Consider the following 19,027-nt stretch of genomic DNA (forward strand, 5'->3'; position numbering starts at 1 on the left):
TGGTGAATGCTCTAATTTCCTATTTATTCCATTAGACATCATTCACATAAACCTTTCAGAAGCTGTAACTCATGGTAGTTGCTGTGACTTTGGGCTACAAGGCCAGTGAAGTAGGACAATCGCTATCACTCTGACCTTAGCCAACAGCCCTATATTACAAGGAAACTCTTATTTCCTGCTTGAGCTAAAAGTAGAAAAACAGTGGGAAAAGAACTTTCTCCTGCTTTATTTCATCCTCTGCTCCATACTGTTTATGCCAGTAGTAGAAAATCGATTGTGAGGATAAAGACAGATAAAACAATTATGTTAGGAACATCATATTTGTATCATCCTGCTTTGCTTGAAATTATTTCATGAATGCATGATTTCTATCCCCAAGATCATTCTTTTTTGTAACTCTGAAGTTAGGTTAGAATACCTTCTTCATTAAGCTAGAATAGAGTAAAATAGGGCAGGGATGTTGTTGGCATAGGTGCTAAGAACAAGCTCAAGCTGAATTCATTAGTTTTATTGAGGAATCTCACCAAGCTGGTTCAGGTAGTGCCTTGACATCTCAGGGATTCCTCATGTCTTCTTAGACGTGTATAGCTGTACTTGGCCCGTTTGGGAAGGACAAAGTCAGTGAGGAAATAATAGCTCACATTTCTATAGTGTAAACTACTTTTCTTTACAATAACAGTATGAGGTAGGTAATAGAAATTTGATCCCTATTTTAGAGATGAGGTGATTGAGAATCAATAAGGGTGTCTCACCCCTGTTCATGCCTCTCTTAAGTGTCAGAATCAGATTTGAACCCAGTCTTAGTGACTTCAAATCCAAGGATACCAGCAGTGTGCAATACTGTTGAAAACTATTGAATATTATTGAAACAGACAATTGAATACTACTGAAAAAGACAATGGGTCTTGGTGTGTTGTTGTTCATTTTTCAGTTGTGTCTGACTCTCTGTGTCTCCATTTAGGGTATTCTTGGCAAAAATACTGGAGTGGTTTGCCATTTCCTTCCCCAACTCATTTTAAAGGTGAGGAAACTGAGGCAAAAAGGGTTAAGTGATTTGCCCAGCGTCACACAGCTGGTAAGTGTCTGAGGCCAGATTTGAACTCAGGAAAATGAGTCTTCTTGACTACAGGACTGAAGTTCCATCCACTGCTCTGCCTAGTTATCCATCTTGGTATATTTTCTGTAGTAGGACTAAAAATATTTTAACTTGGGGAAAAGGGGTTACAGAAGGTTAGAATTTGCCCTGCGACAAGCTTGTAATGCTTCAAAAGGTGATTATCTAGTTCATGGATTTTTAGACCCTGTACTTAAACTTAACTTCATCCTTCTCTGTCCTGCTTTTGGAAAAAAGGATGGAAAGGGTACTAATCTTAGATGCCTCAAGGAAGGCAATGTGGGTTAGTGGAAAAAACAATATCTAGAGTCAGAGAACTTGGATCCAAATCCCAGATGTGCTACTCACTGCTGGAATGTCTTTGGGAAATCATTTTGTCTCAATGTCTTCAGATATTTGCAAAAGGAGGGAGTTGTATTAGTTGGCTTTTGCAGACCCTTTTAGCTCTAAATTTGTGATCCTATGATCAGTGAAGATACGCCTTAGGTAATTGGGTAGTGCAGTGTATAGAGCACTGGACTTGGAGTCAGGAAGACATGAATTCATATTTGACCTCAAATACTAACCATGACCTTGGGAAAGTCACTCTCTCTTGCCTCAGTTTTCTTAACTGTAAAATGGGGATAATAATAACAGCTGTCTCCCAGGGGTGAAATAAGGATCAAATAAGACAATATTTGTATAATATGTGGTACAGAACAGGAACTATATAAATACCATTTATTGTTGTCAGTGACATGAAGTGCTCATGCCATCCTTTATCCTACTAAATTAGATCATACTGGGTCAGAATTAATGCTTTAGGTGTCAGGGCAGGAATTACTAGTACTTTTTGCCTGGATATGACTTTAGGGATCAATACCAATAATGTAATCAAGAGCTACTAGTGCCATGAACCTTCCTTTATATTCTGGTTCATCAAAAACCAGCTTCCAGACTCAATTACAGAACTATGCAGTCATGCTCAGTGCTGTGTAATCCATATTTACTTCACTATATAGGACTTACACAAACTTTCACCCTATATCTGACATCTTCCCTGACACCTAACATAATGCTCTGCACACAGTAGGAGCTTAACAGATTTTTGTCAATGAATGAGAGTCATTTATTCTGCCCTTATGATTAGGATCACACCTTGGATCTCAGCCTTGTATAATGGCCTGGATGCATCTCTCTTTTGAAATTATTTTAGAACCCCAAAACTATTTATATATGAAGGGTCATCCCTTCTGTGACTCTGGAGTTAGATTTGAGTGCATTCTTCCCTAAGATAGAAGATAATTTTAAATGTAAACTCATTGACATCAGTGACAATTCACTTTTTTTCCTCTATATCCCTCTGGAACACAAAAGGAGCTTAATAAATGCTTGTTGATTGATTGGGAGCATAAGAAACTATTACTTTCTTTTATATGGCCTAGAACTCACTTGGAACTGAGAACATTGTGGGTGGATGATTCAAATTATTGTCATCATTAGGTCGGATTATACATTGCAATGTAATGGCCTCACCACATACTCCCTATCACTTGCTTAAAAAAAAAATCTTACAGATACATAGGGGTCCTCACCCAGTTCTGTGAGCTCTTGCTGGTATATATTTGTTCCTCTTTAGGAGCCTTCATTTTGAAAGTAAAAACTCATCACTCAGGTAGCAACAGGTCCCCTGAGGCACAAGGAGAAGAATGGGAAAGTTGTTTTTGAATTTACTCTCTTAATAGTAATCATCTACATTCCTTGGCTGGGGAGTTACAGATTTGGGGAGATTAAAATGCATTCCTGTATTCTACTGGTATTATAAACAATTACTCAGAGAGAATGAGAACATGCCTTTTCTTGCCAAAAGAATCTAGAGAAGCAGAAGATGGCAGGATTGGAGGCCCAGAAGAGACCGCTCATGTTGGCGGCATTGAATGGACTCTCAGTGGCCCGGGTACCAGGGCGTGAAGTTAGTCAAGATGATGCATCTAGAATGACAATGGATGACAGGGTAAGTGTTGGACTTGCTAAACATACATTTCCTATCTGCATTTCTTTCCACCATAACTTCCAAATTTTTAGAAAAAAACACTTTCCATGATACTTTGCTCATCATGTCAGGCTTATATATTTTCAACAACACACTAATTCATTTACTTAAGAAGGCAAGAATTGTGAAATTCTCAACCTTGTTCTCCATTTATTACATTTGGTCAGTCCCTTAACATTGTCTCACTTTATTTTTTGTATTTGTCAAGGGGGTGAAGTGCTACTTGACTCAAATGACTGGTCCCACTAGCTGTATGACCTGTGAAATGAGGAGTTTGAACCAAGTGATTTCTCAAGTCTCTTCTATGGTTATTGAAACTACCTAACATATATAAAAGTGTGACTTGTTTTAGGAAATTTGTCATATAAAAATCCACATTTGCAAAATAGATAACACACAGGATTGATCACAGGATTCCCTTATTATATGCAAGCTTTCCCTGATGCATTTAAAGTATGAGTTGTTGTACAACCATTTGCTTTACCCACAACTCTTTAGGGAACCTTCTGATGTAAAAAATGTTCTATTTGATATTGTTCATCCTTCATTCTTGAAGAAGACCAATGACATCATGAGGGTGATGTCTTGACTTTCTAGTGAATTGGATTTAAGTGAGGCAGGGCTATGCAAAGTCATCAGCCTTACTCTTTCCTCCAGAGTCATCAAAGTCTAGTGACAAGTCAAAACTACTGGCAGTGGCCCAGGATGTAGTTGGACGACCTTGGTCTTTCTAAATTAAGGTCTTCCTCAGCAAACCTACACACTCAAACAATAAACAGACACAAGTACATATTCATCCTCTCCCTGGTTATTACTCCCAGAATCCCTTGCCTGGAGCCCATTTATTTTATAGTGGAAAGGGTCCTGAACTTGAAAATTGGAGATTTTGAGTTCAAATATCAGCTCTTTTACATATAACCTATGGGACTATGGGCAAGTTCCTTTACCTCTTTTGTGCTGTGTTTCATTGACTATAAGATAAAGGTGTTGGACTACATGACCTTTAAGGTTTCTTTTCACTCTGGCTCTATTATACTATACTGTATTGCCATCAGGAAGTGGCAGAACCATGCTGGATGAATTTAACATAGTACTAACAGAGCTCAGGTTTTTAAATCCTCACTGAGTTGTTCTCTAGTATTATTTTCATATTATTAATGGGTTGCTCAACAAAAATGACTTTTAAGATACAAAGCTGTAAAACTTTCTTGAAATGTGTTCAGAAAGAAACAATTGTGGTGAGGATGAAAGGCTCCATGAGAAATGTAATATATAATATGGAAGTAGGCTCTTGGCCAATTGTTACAGAGTGCTCAGTCTTATAGGATTTAGGATTATAGAGGAGAGGAAGCCCAAGAGAAAATCTAGAAAAAACATCCTCACTCTACAAAACAATCAATTAGTCTTTAAGTATTTGTTAAGAGCTTAGTATGTAAGAAGCATTAAGTGCTAGGGATACAAAGAACGGCAAAAACTCAGTTCTTGCCTTCAAGGAGCTCATGTTCTATTCAAATAACTACATATATGCAATATATCTAAGAGGGAAGGCCCTAGGAGTGGTGGGGTGGCAGGGAGGGAAAGACTGGGGAAAGCCTCCTGCTGAAGATTGCATTTGTCCTGAGCTGTGACAAGAGCTAGGAAACGCAGAAATTAGAGGTGAGGAGGAAAAGCAGGCTATGCATGGGGGATGGCAGCTGGTGAAAATGCATGGAGTCTAGAGACCGAGTGTTGTATATGAGGAACAGCAGGTGGTTCAGTGTAGGTAGATTATAGCTGGACGTGGAGCAGAATAAAGTATAAGAAGACTGACATGATGGGAAGGTGCCAAGTTATGAAGGTCTTTAAAAGCCTAATAGAGAATTATATATTGATCCTGGAGATAGCAAGGAACACTGGATTTTTTGAGTGAGTCAGTAAGTATGTATGTGTGTGTGGTGGGGGGGGAGTGAGTGGGTAGAGAGGAAAGAAGAGACAGAAAGAAAGGGACACAGAAAGATAGAAAAGAGAAGAGGAGAGACAGAGAAAGAGACTGATGAGACAGTTGGAGAGTGGAGGGGAACTTTCTTGAAATAGATTTAGCTAGAAACAGTTGTGGTAGGAGGATGAAAGGCACCATGAGAAATGTAATATATAATATAGAAATAGGTTTTTAGGCAATAGTTACTGAGTGCTCAGTGTGCCAGAATTTAAGATTATAGAGGGAGGGAGTCCAAGGACGGGGGAAGGAGGGAGAGAGGGGAAGAGAGAGAGAGAGACAGAGAGACAGAGAGAGAGAGAGAGAGAGACAGAGAGACAGAGAGAGAGAGACAGAGACAGAGACAGAGAGAGACAGAGACAGAGAGACAGAGACAGAGAGAGAGAGATGAGGGGAGGAGGGGGACATGGTCAGATGTACACTTTAGGAAGATCAGGTAGGCAGCTAACTGGAGAATGGATTGGAATAGGATAAACCGTAAGGTGGAGAGAGCAGTTAGAAAGCATTGCAATAGTACCACATTTCAAACTATATTGCCAAGTGGTAATCATCAAAACAATTTGGTTTTGGCTAAGAAGTAAATTGATAGAGCAGTGGAATAGATTAGTAATATAGTGCACAACACTATATTGATTTGTAGTATATGAACATAATAATCTACTGTTTGATAAACCCAAAGATCCAAACTTTGGGAGGCAAGAACTCACTTCTTGACGAAAATTACTAAGATACCTGGAAAGCAGTTTGGAAGAAAGTAGGTATAAACTAGCATCTCACACCATATAACAAGATAAGGTTAAAATGGATACATGATTTAGACATTAAGGATGATGACATTTAGCAAATTAGGGGAGCATGGAAAATTTTACGTGTTAGATCTGGAATTTATGACCAAATCAGAAAGAGGGGACCACAGAAATTATACTTTTTATATATAATTTATATATAATTATACTTTTTATTATAATTTTGATTACATGAAGTTAAAAAGTTTCTGCATAAACAAAATAAAACAACCAAAATTAGAAGGAAAACAAGGAAATTAGAGAAAGAAAATTTTATAAGTTTCTTAGATAGAAGCCTCATTTATCAGCTATAGAGGGAACTCAATCAAATTTATAAGAATAAGGGCCTTTCCCTAGTTGGTCAAAGGATGTGAACAGGAAGTTTTCAGAAGAAGAAATCAACACTGTGACTAGTCAAATTTTTAAAATGCTCTAAATCACTATTGATTAGAGAAATGCAAATTAAGATAACTGGGCTACCACCTCACATCTCTCGGATTGGTTAACATAACTGAAAAGGAAAATGACAAATGTTGGAGGAGATGTGGAAAAATTGGGACACTAATCCACTGTTGATGGAGTTTTGAACTGGTTCAACCATTCTAGAGAATAATTTGGAACTATATCCAAAGTGATATAAAATTGTGCATACCCTTTGACCCAGCAATACCACTGCTAGGCCTATACCTCAGAGAGATCAAAGGGACCTATATGTGAAAAAATATTTATTGCAGGTCTTCCTGTGGTGGCAAAGAATTGGAAATTGAGGGGATGCCCATCAGCTGGGGAATGGCTAAACAAGTTGTGGCATATGATTGTGATGGAATACTACTGTGCTATATAAGAAATAACAAAGGGGATGATTTCAGCAAAACCTGGGAAGACCTATATGAATTGATGCAAAATGAAGTGAGCAGAATCAAGAGAACATTGTACACAGTAACAATGATCATCTGTGAAAGACTTAGGTACTCTGGTAAATATAATGATCCAAGATAGTTTGGAAGGACTGATGAAAAATGTTATCCACCTCCAGAGAGAGAACTGATGAACTCAGTGCAAATTGAAGTATAATTTTTTCATTCTCTTTATTTTTCTTGCTATGTTTTTTGTTGCAGGATGGATAAGATGGAAATATGGTTTGCATGATTTCATGTGTAAGATGGGTATCATATTGCTTACCTTCTCAGTGGGTAGAGGAGGGGATGTAGGGACAAAGAATTTGGAATTCAGTTTTTAAAAATAACAATTCTTAAACAAGAAGAAATCATTGTAATAGTCCTAGTGGGATGTGATGAGTGCCTGTAGAAAGGTGGTAATTGTGTGAGAGGAGAGGAGATGTTTTAAAGGTTAAAAATAGCACGATTTGACATTATATTGGATGTGTAAAATGAGTGAGTTAGAAGCTGCAAATTCCATGAAGGTAGTAAGCCTGGGTGGCTGGACGGTACCATCAATAATAATAGGAAAGTTGGGAAGAGAGGAAGGTTTTTGGGAAAAGATAATGAGTTCAACCTTGGACATGTTGAGTTTGAGATTCCCATGGAATGTCCACTTTGAGATATCCTAGAGGTAGTTGGTGATTGTGGAAGCTGAAGCTGGAAATATAAATATGGGAATCATCTTCAGAGTCTTGGTATTAAAACCAAGGGAGTTGATGAGATCAAGAAAGATAGAATAGAGAAAAAGAAGAACAACCAGGACATATAAATTTGGAAATGCCCATGGTTAGTGGACATGACCTGGATAAAGATCCAGCAAAGGCAACTGAGGAGTGGATAGATAGAACTAGAACCAGAAAAGAGAAGTGTCATGAAAATATGAGAACATTCCAAACAAGAGGGTGATTGACTGCATCAGAGATGAAGATCGAGAAAAAGCCATTAGATTTTTCAATTAGTAGATCATTGATGACAGAGAGCAGTTGCAGTTGAATTATGAGGTTAGGAGCTAGATTGTAGAGCTTTCAGAAGCTAATTTATTTTTCTCAAGACATTTGTTTGGAAAAGTGGGGGTTTGCAGAGATGATTGGGTCAAATGAGTTTTGTTTTTGTTTGGATAAGGAAAATATGGAGTCATTTAAAAGCAGCAGCCAAAGAACTAGTAGAAAGGGAGAGACTGAAAATTAGAGAGTCAGAATGATGGTGATAATAATATGCTGGAGAATTCTGGAGGACAGGAGATCAAGGGTGCACGTTGGGATGTTTGCTTTGGTAGTGAGTATAGTTTCCTGTCTTTTTATGTGAGATAGAAATGAAATAGGAGATACTGGAGGGAGACATCTGAGTGGTGTGGGAAAAGGAAGAGGAGAAAAAAGGTACCTTCAGTTTTTTCAGAGTTTGAGTTCCAAATCCTCAGGTGAGAGTGTGGGGGTATGTATGAGAAACCATGGAGTCTTGAGATATATAGAAAGAAGTCTCAAGAGAAAATCTGGCAAAAGCCTGTCATTTAAAAAGTCAGGAAACTGAGACCCTTGAAGGTTAAGCAATTTATCCACAGCTATTCCCCTGTATTAAATGTTAGATGATCGATTTGAGTTCTTGTCTTCAAAAAGAAGTGCTGATGGATTGTTTAGCAAAAGTGAATTATCCTTTGGAGTTTTGTCTTCAGTCTGTGCTTAACGTTATATTCTTTTGAAGGTCTTAATGAAAAATAATGTGACCAAAAGAAAAGAAACGAGAAAGAAGAAAGGAGTCTTAATAATCCCCACACTTATTTGACTATTCCTAGTTTCATTGAGACTTAAATGTATGCTCTAGCAAACTATCAGTGCTGTGATTATAAGCATATTTTAAAAGATGTGTTTGTATTTTGAATCATTTAAAGATGACAAAATTGAAAAGAATTAAAATTTATGTCCTTTTGCAGTTTAGAACCCTGAAGAAGAAGTTGGAAGAGGGATTGGTATTCACAGAATATGAGCAAATTCCAAAGAAGAAGCCAGATGGTGTTTTCACTACTGCCACACTCCCAGAAAATGCTGAGCGAAGCCGAATCCGTGAGGTGGTCCCCTATGAGGAAAATCGTGTTGGGCTGGTACCAACCAAAGAAAATGGCACTGGGTATATCAATGCCTCCCATATCAAGGTAAATGGGCAAGTGTGTGGGGAGGTTTTGCAAAGAAAGACTTGTGTGCTAAGGGAATAAAAGAATGAGGAAAAACTTGAGGGTTTCTCATTGTAATATTTGGCTTTTTCCCAAACCCTTAGGGGATGTTTCTGAATGCCCATAATTTTCTTAGTAAACTGGAAGGGCATGCCTGTTATTGCAGGGAGGGAAAAAAACAAACAAGCTAATAGTCTCAGCAAGAAAGGAGAGTCAAGTACACATACTTGGGGTGCCCATTCACTGCAAATGAATTGGATTTTGTACTTCTCATGTGAATTATATCTCTGACTGAATTTATAAGAGAATTGTCAATCAAGTTATTTTCACTTTATTAACTTGTGAAACCTATTGCAGAAGTTAAAGGTACATCAGAGTCCAGTTTAAAATGAGTTGTCTTCTCAAAGTTCCTTCATATATAAATCCCTTGTTTTCTGGTGGGGTGGAGGCAGAAAAGACTGTAGAGATCCATGAAGATCAAAGATAGTTGGGCACTTCTCATGTGGCTGTTGGAAGCTGAGGCCCAGTGCTTCCTTCTGGTGGGGAAGCTCTTGCTGGCCATGCCAGTCCCTGGTCATTGTTGCACTTGATGCTGCTGGCCTTAGCAAGTGGATTCCTGTACAAAACCCAGCAGCCGGTCTATCAAATATCTGCCACACCTTCACACTGCTCTTGTGCTTCTGGGAGTTCCAAATGGTTGTTCCACATGGGACCCTGGCATTCTTCCTAGGGCAGAGGATCTTAACCTTTTTTTGTATGTAACGTGAACCCTTCTGCCAATCTGGTGAGTGTTATGGAATCCTCAGAATAATGTTTTTGAAGAATTAGTAATTGAAGGAAATAATAAATTTCACTTAGAAGTTAGTGAAAATAAAGATGTAATTCTTTTCCTATTGAAGTTCACAGTCCCCTTAAAATTTGTCCATGGATCCTGATCTAGGGGACGTGCAGTGCCTGTCCTAGAACAGGGTGTTTGAGTAACAAGAGAAAGAAGATAAGGAGCCTGTGGTCAAGGAGAAAGAGTCTCAGGGAAAAGCTCTTTTGAGTAGTTACTGGTATGAGCTATCTTAGAAATAGTTTTCCTAATTAGCCAGTACCTCATTTATGGACTGAATTTTACTCCCTCCTGTGCCTGCTGGTAAAACTTTCACTTCCACATTATGTACTGTCCCATGGAGAAGACCATTGTTTTGCTGGTCATATAAATGGTTAATGGTCTTTGCCTCCTGTGTACTTTGCTAGGCGTTTTGAAGGAGGGTGACTACAGCTTGCCTAGTCCCAATGATTTCAGGCTGAGTTGGAGCAAATGCACAGACAGCTGCATCTAGCCCAGAAACACTTAGAGATTGTATTATAACAGGGCTTCTCAAGACAGAACTGTGACTTCCAGAGATCCAGTTTGAGGGAGAAGTGAGAACCTGGAAATCCATAGGATAAAGGGCCTGAGAATTCTACCCTTTAAAAAAAAAGCTTTATATTTTAAGTAATTTTTTTGTGTTTATGTGTATGTTTGTATATCAGCCATGGGGCGTATGGGGCATTAAGGGAGGACTGGCAACTCTGATGTGAGGGCTTGCTGGGCCCTTTTGGGGCTGCTGCTCATCTATCTTTGGTGTCCAAACAGTTACCAAACTCTCACCTGTGACTCCAAGAAGCATGTGCAGCAGCCATACCCCAGTAAAACCATCGCAGCAGATTGTGGGTAACCAAACAACAGGCCTCCAACCCATTGGTGAGTTGGGGGCATGTCTGCCCCAAGCATGTGAAGACTTCCCCCTGGCAGAATGGGCAGATGGGAACAATTTGTTCTAACGGCCACCAAGGCAGCTGAAGCAGGTGCTGTGGAGTGCTCAGAGCTTAGTCAGATATCGAAAACACCAAGATCATCATCCTGGGCCATCGCCATTCATCATAACTTTTCTCTTGCCACTGGACTCTGATGACTCTGAAAGAGAGAGTGAGGCCAATGACTGTGCAACTCGGTGTCACTTAAATCCAATTAACGTGCAAGTCAGGACATCACCTCATGATGTCTTTGACCCTCTTTGAAAATGGACCAACAGCAAACAACATATCAACCATGTAATAGAAAATAGAATAACTTCTCAGTCTGATGACTCCTTGAGTTACTTTGGTAGTAATCATTATACTATGTGCATGTGTGGATTGCAATGAGAATCCAAACTCTGGCTTAGGTGACATTAGTCAGTTAATCATCCCATTAGCTATAGAGGGTTTATTTTTTGTGAAGTGCGAACAGTTCTTTACAATGTTATTCTCACAGAGTTTGAAGTATTGAAGACCTGTAATTAGTAGTTCTTCTTGTATATGGATGACCCAGTTATGAGCAATCTTTTTGTGTTTTTCTCAGGATTTAAGTTTAGTTCACTACATACAGTGTATCACAAGTGTGCGTATGTGACTTTATACATACTTTCCCTAGCTAGTATATGGCATAAGTCAAGCTAATTTATTAAAACAGTTAGGATATTTTGTACACTTTTATCTTTTCTCTCCTTGCTCATTTCCACTATTTTCTTTTCTCAGTGGAAGTGATAGGAGTTCATGTACATACTTTAAATGACAGTGTAAAAAAAGCTGTGTATATGGTTATCATAAGGGTTGAATAAACCACAGCCCTGAGGAGTTTTTTGAGAGTACATTCCTTGTCCTCTAAGATTTTAAATTTTTGACGTTAACCTATAGCAATATTGGCACAATCTTTTTAACTTCTACTAAGTATTAAAGTACCTCCCAGAATCTGTTGTAATTATTTCTTTTTTAGTATAAAGAATGTGCTGTGACTAGATATAGAGATTTTGTGTCTGAGTGAACTACTACCAATTTCTTTGTATTTATGTGTGTTATCAGAAGAGTCCTGGTAGGCAGAACAACCAGCCCATTTTTCACTTTATTTGGGGGGGGGGGGGGGGGGAAGAGAGAGACAGAGAGAGAATAAAATCAGTATCTTAGTCTTGATTTATGGTTTCAAATTTATGCTTCAAATCATAGTTTTAGAATGGAATAGTAGATCAATGGACAGTCTGCCGAAAGTTATATATAGCAATATTTTGATATCTCATACTCTTGATAGAATGTCACCCGCCATTTTCCATCATTTTCCCATCTTTGGAAAAGAACTGTTACTACTGAAACTGTGCTTAGAAAGCCTTATTACCAAAGAATCATTCCTTGCACCAACCTCTTTCTTAGAGGCTTATTCGTCATCTGTAGCCATAGTGGGCATAGCATGTATATAAGAGTTCTGTAGAGCATGCAAAAACATGTAGTTTTGGATATGGATTTGGAATAAACTTTTGGATTTGGAATAAAGTTCTGTGTCTTGTCAGTATTCCCTCCCTGGGTTCCAAGGGGTGGCTAACAAGAGGCCAAACAGATGTTCATTTGCTTAGAAGGTAGAGTCATATTTGTGAAATCTACATTAGTTGCCTTTAATGTCTGTATGTGTATGTACTACTTCATTCAGATTTTAATAAACTGTCATTGCATGAGAATGTGGCAAAATGCTTTAGGCGGCATCCTCTTACAGTATTTAAAGGTTACGTGGAACATGTGCCAGGAAGGGTCATGTTGAGAAGTACACTTCCACAGATAAGCCTAACTTTTAAGTGTGCGTGAATTCTATTTCCCACAAATAATAGGAAAAGGCAGTTAACAGCTTTGACTCAAACATGCCTAGATAATGGGAGGGCAGTTGAATTGATAAGATTTTGCCTAGTTAGAATCATGTTAATGTGTTATTTCCTGGGATGAAGAATCAATGCCAAACTCATGCACAAAGTTCATTGCTTTCATGATCATTTAAGGATGGGCATTGGTTGATGAGTTTAAATGAACTGGCCTGACGATTTTCAAGTCAGTTTTGTGGCTCAGGGCACAGAAACTCCCTTCAAAGCATCCATTCGCCCCTCTTAGCATAGCCCTAAGCACTTTGGCCAGTCCTTTTGTTTGTGGCTGTTTTCATCTGATATTTATAACTCTAGTGAACAGTGGCCATGAGCTAAATGTTAGTATCCTTTCAAGATCACTTCCAGCTGCATAGGGGTGATTTGTCTTAGTCCAAGATCACAGGCCTCATCTCTTCTTATTTCGAAGGGCATATGAGGTTGGGCCTGTGGGATTGTGATGAGACAGAGTTGCTATAGAGTATGATGGAATAAAGATCTATGTGAATTGAGATAGGTCTGCCCAGTGCTGGCTACAGAGCAGCAGTTTTACTCCCACAACAGGGAGAAGTGTTCCCTAAACCAGTTTTTAAAAACCCCAGGTGTCTTTAGTTGTTATACTTCTAGAAAAATGAAAGATTTTTAAAGTGTAATATTTTGTTCAGTATTTAGAGAAACAAAAACTGTTTTTGTTTGAGACTAAAAGTTCAGCAGAACAAGCTGAAACAACATAACCATTTTTACATATTCTCAACTCTTCTTTATAAATTATCCAGATCTGCATTTACAGTCAGAAAAATGAAAGCATTGGTGGGAATCAACTCTCTTCAGTTTATAACTGACCAGCTTTGTGATTGTGGAAAGAGATGGGTTTTTCCATTCTGCCCCTAAGTAAATTACCCCTTGGTAATTAACCAATATAGGAAAATGCAGCAGCTCTTTCCAGCAGTCATATTCCATCCACTGCAATGAATTACTTTCCCCATGCATTTTTTTGGGTACATAGCTACATTCTACACAAATATATGTATGTGTTGCAATAATGCTATTTGTGAAGCTTCAACTTTTGGCTTGTGATCTGGCAAGAAGGCATTATTGATGGTGTCCTTTCTTTTGTTCATAAGTTATCAAGGCAAATCTCTTCATTTTAAATGAAATTGGCTTTTATTGCCGGGTGTAAAATGAGAGCATGATTTATGAATTTGTGAATTTTTTTCCTCTCATTTTATTGGAATTCCCTCATACTAGAAGCTTTTTGTCAGAGAGAGTGAGAGAATGTGTGTGTGTGTGTGTGTGTGTGTGTGTGTGTGTGTGTGTGAGAGAGAGAGAGAGAGAGAGAGAGAGAGAGAGAGAGAGAGAGAGAGAAAGAGAGAGAGTGTACACGTGCATGTATACTATTAGAATGCTAGGACTGAATAAGTAATTTGAATCTTCCTCCCCAAATTTTCTGGAGTTTATATGTCTGAAAAGTTTTTGTATCCCTCATTAGATTGGAAACTCCTTGAGAATAGGGGCCTCCCCCCAACCTCCCATTTTGTATCCTCAGTTCTTAACACTCTTTATCTTTCATTTGGTAGATGTTTAATAAGTATCTATTGAGGAGAATTGAATTAGCATCAGAAACATCTAATTTATCTAAACACATGAGATGTACCATAGTATATTTCCCTTTTATTTTCAAAGATTATCATAAAATATATTGTAATAAACATTTAACATGTGACTAGAGCAGAGGATCTTTTTGCTATAAGTATCTGAGTTAATCTGTATTAGAGTGTTGGGCCTGGAATCAGGAAGACCGGAATTCAGGTCTAGCCTCAAATATTTACTAGCTGCATGCCCACAGGGCAAATCATTTAACTTTGGTTTGCCTCAGTTTTCTCAACTATAAAATGGGGATAATAGCACCTTCCCTTTTCTTCCCTTTTCCTTCCTCTTTACCTCTCCTTTTCCTTTCCCTCCTCTTCTCCCTTCCCCTCCTCCTCTCCCTTCCCTTTCTTCCCATTCCTCTTCCCTTCCCTTCCTTCACTTTATCTTCTGGCTTAGTTATTGGCATTTTTATTAACATACATATTTCAGATGGGTAAAGAAGTTTGTGTAGGATTACTGTTAATGATGTTCTCTCTGATTTTTAGGTAGCTGTTGCTGGAGAACAGTGGCATTATATAGCAACTCAAGGTCCTCTGCCCCATACCTGCCATGATTTCTGGCAGATGGTATGGGAGCAAGGGGTAAATGTGATTGCCATGGTCACGGCAGAAGAGGTATGTGGAATGATGGCAAAGCTTTTAAATGAGTGCAGGTAACAATGCAATATGGTTGTTTTTGGAACCTCACTCCTCACCTATGTCTTCCCCATAGAGCCTCTTTAGATCATAGGATCAGTCATAGAATTGAAAGGGACTTTATTTCTCTATCATCTAGTCCAAATACCTCATTTTAGATATGAGGGGGATGAGACCCTAGGAGGTGAAATCACTTGCCCAAGTTTGCACAAGTAATAAGTGACAAAACCTGGGTTTTGAACCCAAGTTCCATGACTCCAAATTCAGCCGTTTTTCAACCTAACCATATTGTCTTTTTGGCAATCATTTGTTTTTCTCATCTTTTTCATGAAGGCTTTGTTATTGTTGTTGTTTTACTTCTAGAAATAATTTACTCTTGTAGCTTCTCCACCTCCGTCATCCTATTTTAAACTACTGCTTAGATTTCTGTGAACCAAAGAGCAAAAATAACAAACTTCAGTTCAGCTGGATGATTTTTTGTTTGCCAAACAAAGCAACAATCTTTCCATTGGAATCTGAGAACCTTGGGCTGCACTTGGTTAAATTGACATATATTCCAACCCCGGGCAAGGCCAGCTCCACATACCATCATTCTTATCAGCTGAAAAGACACCAGAAGCTGTTGTTCCTGTCTCTATTATTTGAGAAGAGGAGAGATTCTTTTTCTTCTCCTGCCAAGCCAAACAGAGTTATTCTATTGTAATTGGAGAGTAAGACCACTGGCTGATGAAGATGGAGGTTTCTTCTCTCATCATCTGCACCAATTTTCCACCAGCTCTTTCCTTGCCTTTCATTATTTATCACCTGAAGTTTTACAGGAGCCCTGCTAATTGTAAAGTGGTATCACTTTACTGCCACTTCTAATATTGATGATAATATTAATAATATACACTTAATGTCTCTTTTCTGACTGTTGTAAAGAGGTGAGGAGAAAATGGAATTAAAAGAGATTTTTATTCTGGTTACTAGACATTCACACTAGGTACTTTGCACTTTAATTTGTAAGATCATCGTAATGGAAGACACTTAAAGCAATGTCCAGACCTGGTTCTGAGTCTTGGGTCAAACCGTGTTCCATGACCATTCTGGAGAGAATGATTTACCCTTCTTTTAAAAATTTCAAGATCTTAGCACCTCATTAGATTCATAATCCTGGACCCTACAAATCATCTGAACCAACTTCCTCATTTTATAGGAGAGGAAGCTGATGCTCAGAGAGATTAAGTGATTTGTCTAACAATAAGTGACAAGACAGGGACCAGAACTGAGGTTTCCTGATACCCATTTCAGATCTCTTTTTGCTAGAGCATGCTGCCCAAATGCTTCTAATCAGCGAGTATTACTTGATGTCTAACCAAAATCACTCAGGCTAAAACTTAAAATTGCTCCTTTTTTTAATAGAAACCACAGCTGAAATCAAGGGAGCTTCTCACCACTCCCCTCCCTTTGTTTCTCCTTTAATTTTTAAATGGACCCTTTTTCCTGTAGGCCTGTGGTGTCTAGACTTTTCCACTGTGGGATGATCTTTTGATTTCCGAAGATTCTTAGTCACCAGAGTGTGGGCTGGGTGTGGAAGTATGCTTAACAGTAAATGAGCTATGGATTGGACAGTGTGTGGGGGAAGGTTGATGGTAAGATTATGGCCACGAGATTTTCTCTTGTGCTGGAAATCCTGTCAAAGAGGATGTATGGTAGACACTACTGACCTTGAAGACCAGCTGGATAATGGTATTTTTCTAGGTGGGTAAAGCCTAGCTTAGGTTCATAATTTGGATGTATCTCACTTTATGGAATAAAGAGCCTGAGAAGTTGTGTGTCAATTGCATTTTAATAAAATTCAGTCTGGTGTCACCTTTTGCAGGGGATGCTATTCCTCATTTAAAGGAACACCGCTGAGAATCTTGTAAAGCCAAGAATTTTTGTGTAAAACAAATAACCGTTACCTTTCAGAAATATTTAACAGATAAATTTTGAATTTTTTTTAATCGAAGCAGACGTATATGTCTCTGTAATTTGTTCTTTCCTTGGGTGTATGTTGCTGAGAATGTAAATTTGTGTTTCTGCTGCAACAAGTGTCTAAATCAGATACTATTTTTTCTCTCTCTCTTCCCAATATTCTCACTGCTTATCTCATTCTCCTTCCAAGGACAAGACTGGAGATGAAGAAGTTCCATATTTTGAGAATGATTATAAGCCAGAATATACATGTGTTATACTTTTTTGTGTCTTAGACCCCTTTGGGAGTCTGGTGAAGGCAATACACTATTCAGAACATTGTTTTAAAATGCATAAAATACAATATATGGGATAATGGAAGAAACCAATCATTTTGAAATATAATTATTAAAATATAAGAAAAGAATTAAGTTCATAGACTCCAGGTTAAGAATCCCATGGGGCAATGAAAAGAACACTGGATATGGAGTCAGTGGAATCAGGCTTAAACTCTGGTTCACTTAACTACCTGTACAATCTTGGGCAAGTTTCCTTAACCTCTCTGAGTTTCTTCATCCTCATCTGTAAAATTGGGTGTTTGGATTAGATAACCTCTAAAGTCCTTTTTAGCTGTGATTCGATGGTCTTCCTAACCCATGATTAATTCAATTTTTTTAACCCTGCATTTCAATATTTTCCATCTTCTATTTGAGTTTTCCCATTTGTCCAGATGTTTCCATTCAGATATTAATTTGTAAGCAAAGTTGTTTTGGTGACCAAACATTTTGTAGTTTTTTGAGGTATTATGTTGCTGTTGAACATTCAGGATGGGAAAGTACATAGAGTGAGATGATAAGATAAGTCTGAGTTTTGGGATTGTGTTCTTCATGAGGAAATTTATGGAAGACCATTGAGGACAAGCAGATTGTTCTTGAGTTTTAGTATCAGGAAGATACTTTGATATTCTATCTCATGGAAAGTAATGAAAAATTTTTTAAAATTTCTAAATTTACACTTTCCTGTGTAATGATTGTTAAAATTATCTAAATTTTATGGAGAATTCATAGTCTGCTAGACACTGTACCAGGTTGCTTTTTTCACAGAGAAGCCATCCTTCTCTTCTGAGCATTTGATTGATTATCAGGTTCTCCCCCTAAGGGGAAGAAGACTGATGTCAATCACCTTTTACCCCCTGAGACTTCTCGTCTAACACTTTGCTTTGTGACTCAAAAATGCATTTATCATGTATTACTGCCTGTTATAATGATCTGCTTTTAAGTCATAACTTCTCAGGGGTTGTAAACTCCATGAGAGCAGGCACTGTTTGAAACTTATATTGTACATTACCCTTCCCAGCATAGTACTATGTAAACAGTATATGCTTAATGTTTCTTGAATTGAATTGAACCCATTTTCATTTTTGCTTTTTGTGTATGTGTGTGTGTATGTGTGTGTGTGTATGTGTGTGTGTATGTGTGTGTGGTTTAGGAAAGCGGAAGAACCAAGAGCCATCGGTACTGGCCCAAACTGGGTTCTAAGCACAGCTCAGCCACCTATGGCAAGTTCAAGGTGACCACAAAGTTCCGAACTGATTCTGGTTGCTATGCTACCACAGGTCTGAAGGTCAAGCATCTTTTGTCTGGGCAGGAGAGGACAGTGTGGCACTTGCAATATACTGATTGGCCAGATCATGGTTGTCCAGAGGATGTCCAAGGCTTTTTATGTAAGTTCTATGTTTTCATGAATGCAATTGCTGAATTGCTCTGCCATTTGAAGACAATCCACACAAGAAAGAGATTTCTCATTGAAGTGCTAAAGCGCTTCACTAAAGAGTCGAGGTTACAGTGCTAACAGCACAAACAGGGGCACCTGTTAACTATGTTGTGTTCTTGGTTACAGTTTGTTTAAGTGAAAAATAATTTTTAGTTTCATGAATTCTAGTTTGTTCTCTTAGGTTAACCTTCTATGCTTTCAGTCATAGAGACCCTAGGCATAAACCCTTTCTAGGTGTTCCTTTGCTCCAAGTTTCTATCTTCTTTTGCTCATTCCCCTTTCACAGTGATATTTGGATTCTTCCTTTTATTGTTGATAAACTCCCTTTCATCATGTA

General features: G+C 38.3%; 1 protein-coding gene across 6 annotated transcripts in view; it reads left to right on the forward strand.

Moving 5' to 3' along the window:
- Positions 1-19,027, forward strand: part of PTPN14 (protein tyrosine phosphatase non-receptor type 14) — a 267,307-nt gene that overhangs the window by 224,678 nt on the left and 23,602 nt on the right. For 4 of the 6 annotated variants that reach the window (XM_069066059.1, XM_069066058.1, XM_069066060.1 and 1 more), the window contains 4 exons: positions 2,964-3,107; positions 8,775-8,993; positions 14,833-14,961; positions 18,406-18,640. In XM_069066059.1, the coding sequence (XP_068922160.1) occupies positions 2,964-3,107; positions 8,775-8,993; positions 14,833-14,961; positions 18,406-18,640 (727 nt within the window). Of the gene's footprint in view, positions 1-2,963; positions 3,108-8,774; positions 8,994-10,635; positions 14,801-14,832; positions 14,962-18,405; positions 18,641-19,027 lie in introns of those variants that run through there. The other 2 variants (XM_069066063.1, XM_069066064.1) reach the window with 2 other exon arrangements.

This window comes from Petaurus breviceps, unplaced genomic scaffold (genome assembly GCF_028583685.1).
Source record: "Petaurus breviceps papuanus isolate PSGF00001 unplaced genomic scaffold, PetGlider_PUasm1.0 90702, whole genome shotgun sequence".
NCBI lineage: Eukaryota > Metazoa > Chordata > Mammalia > Diprotodontia > Petauridae > Petaurus > Petaurus breviceps.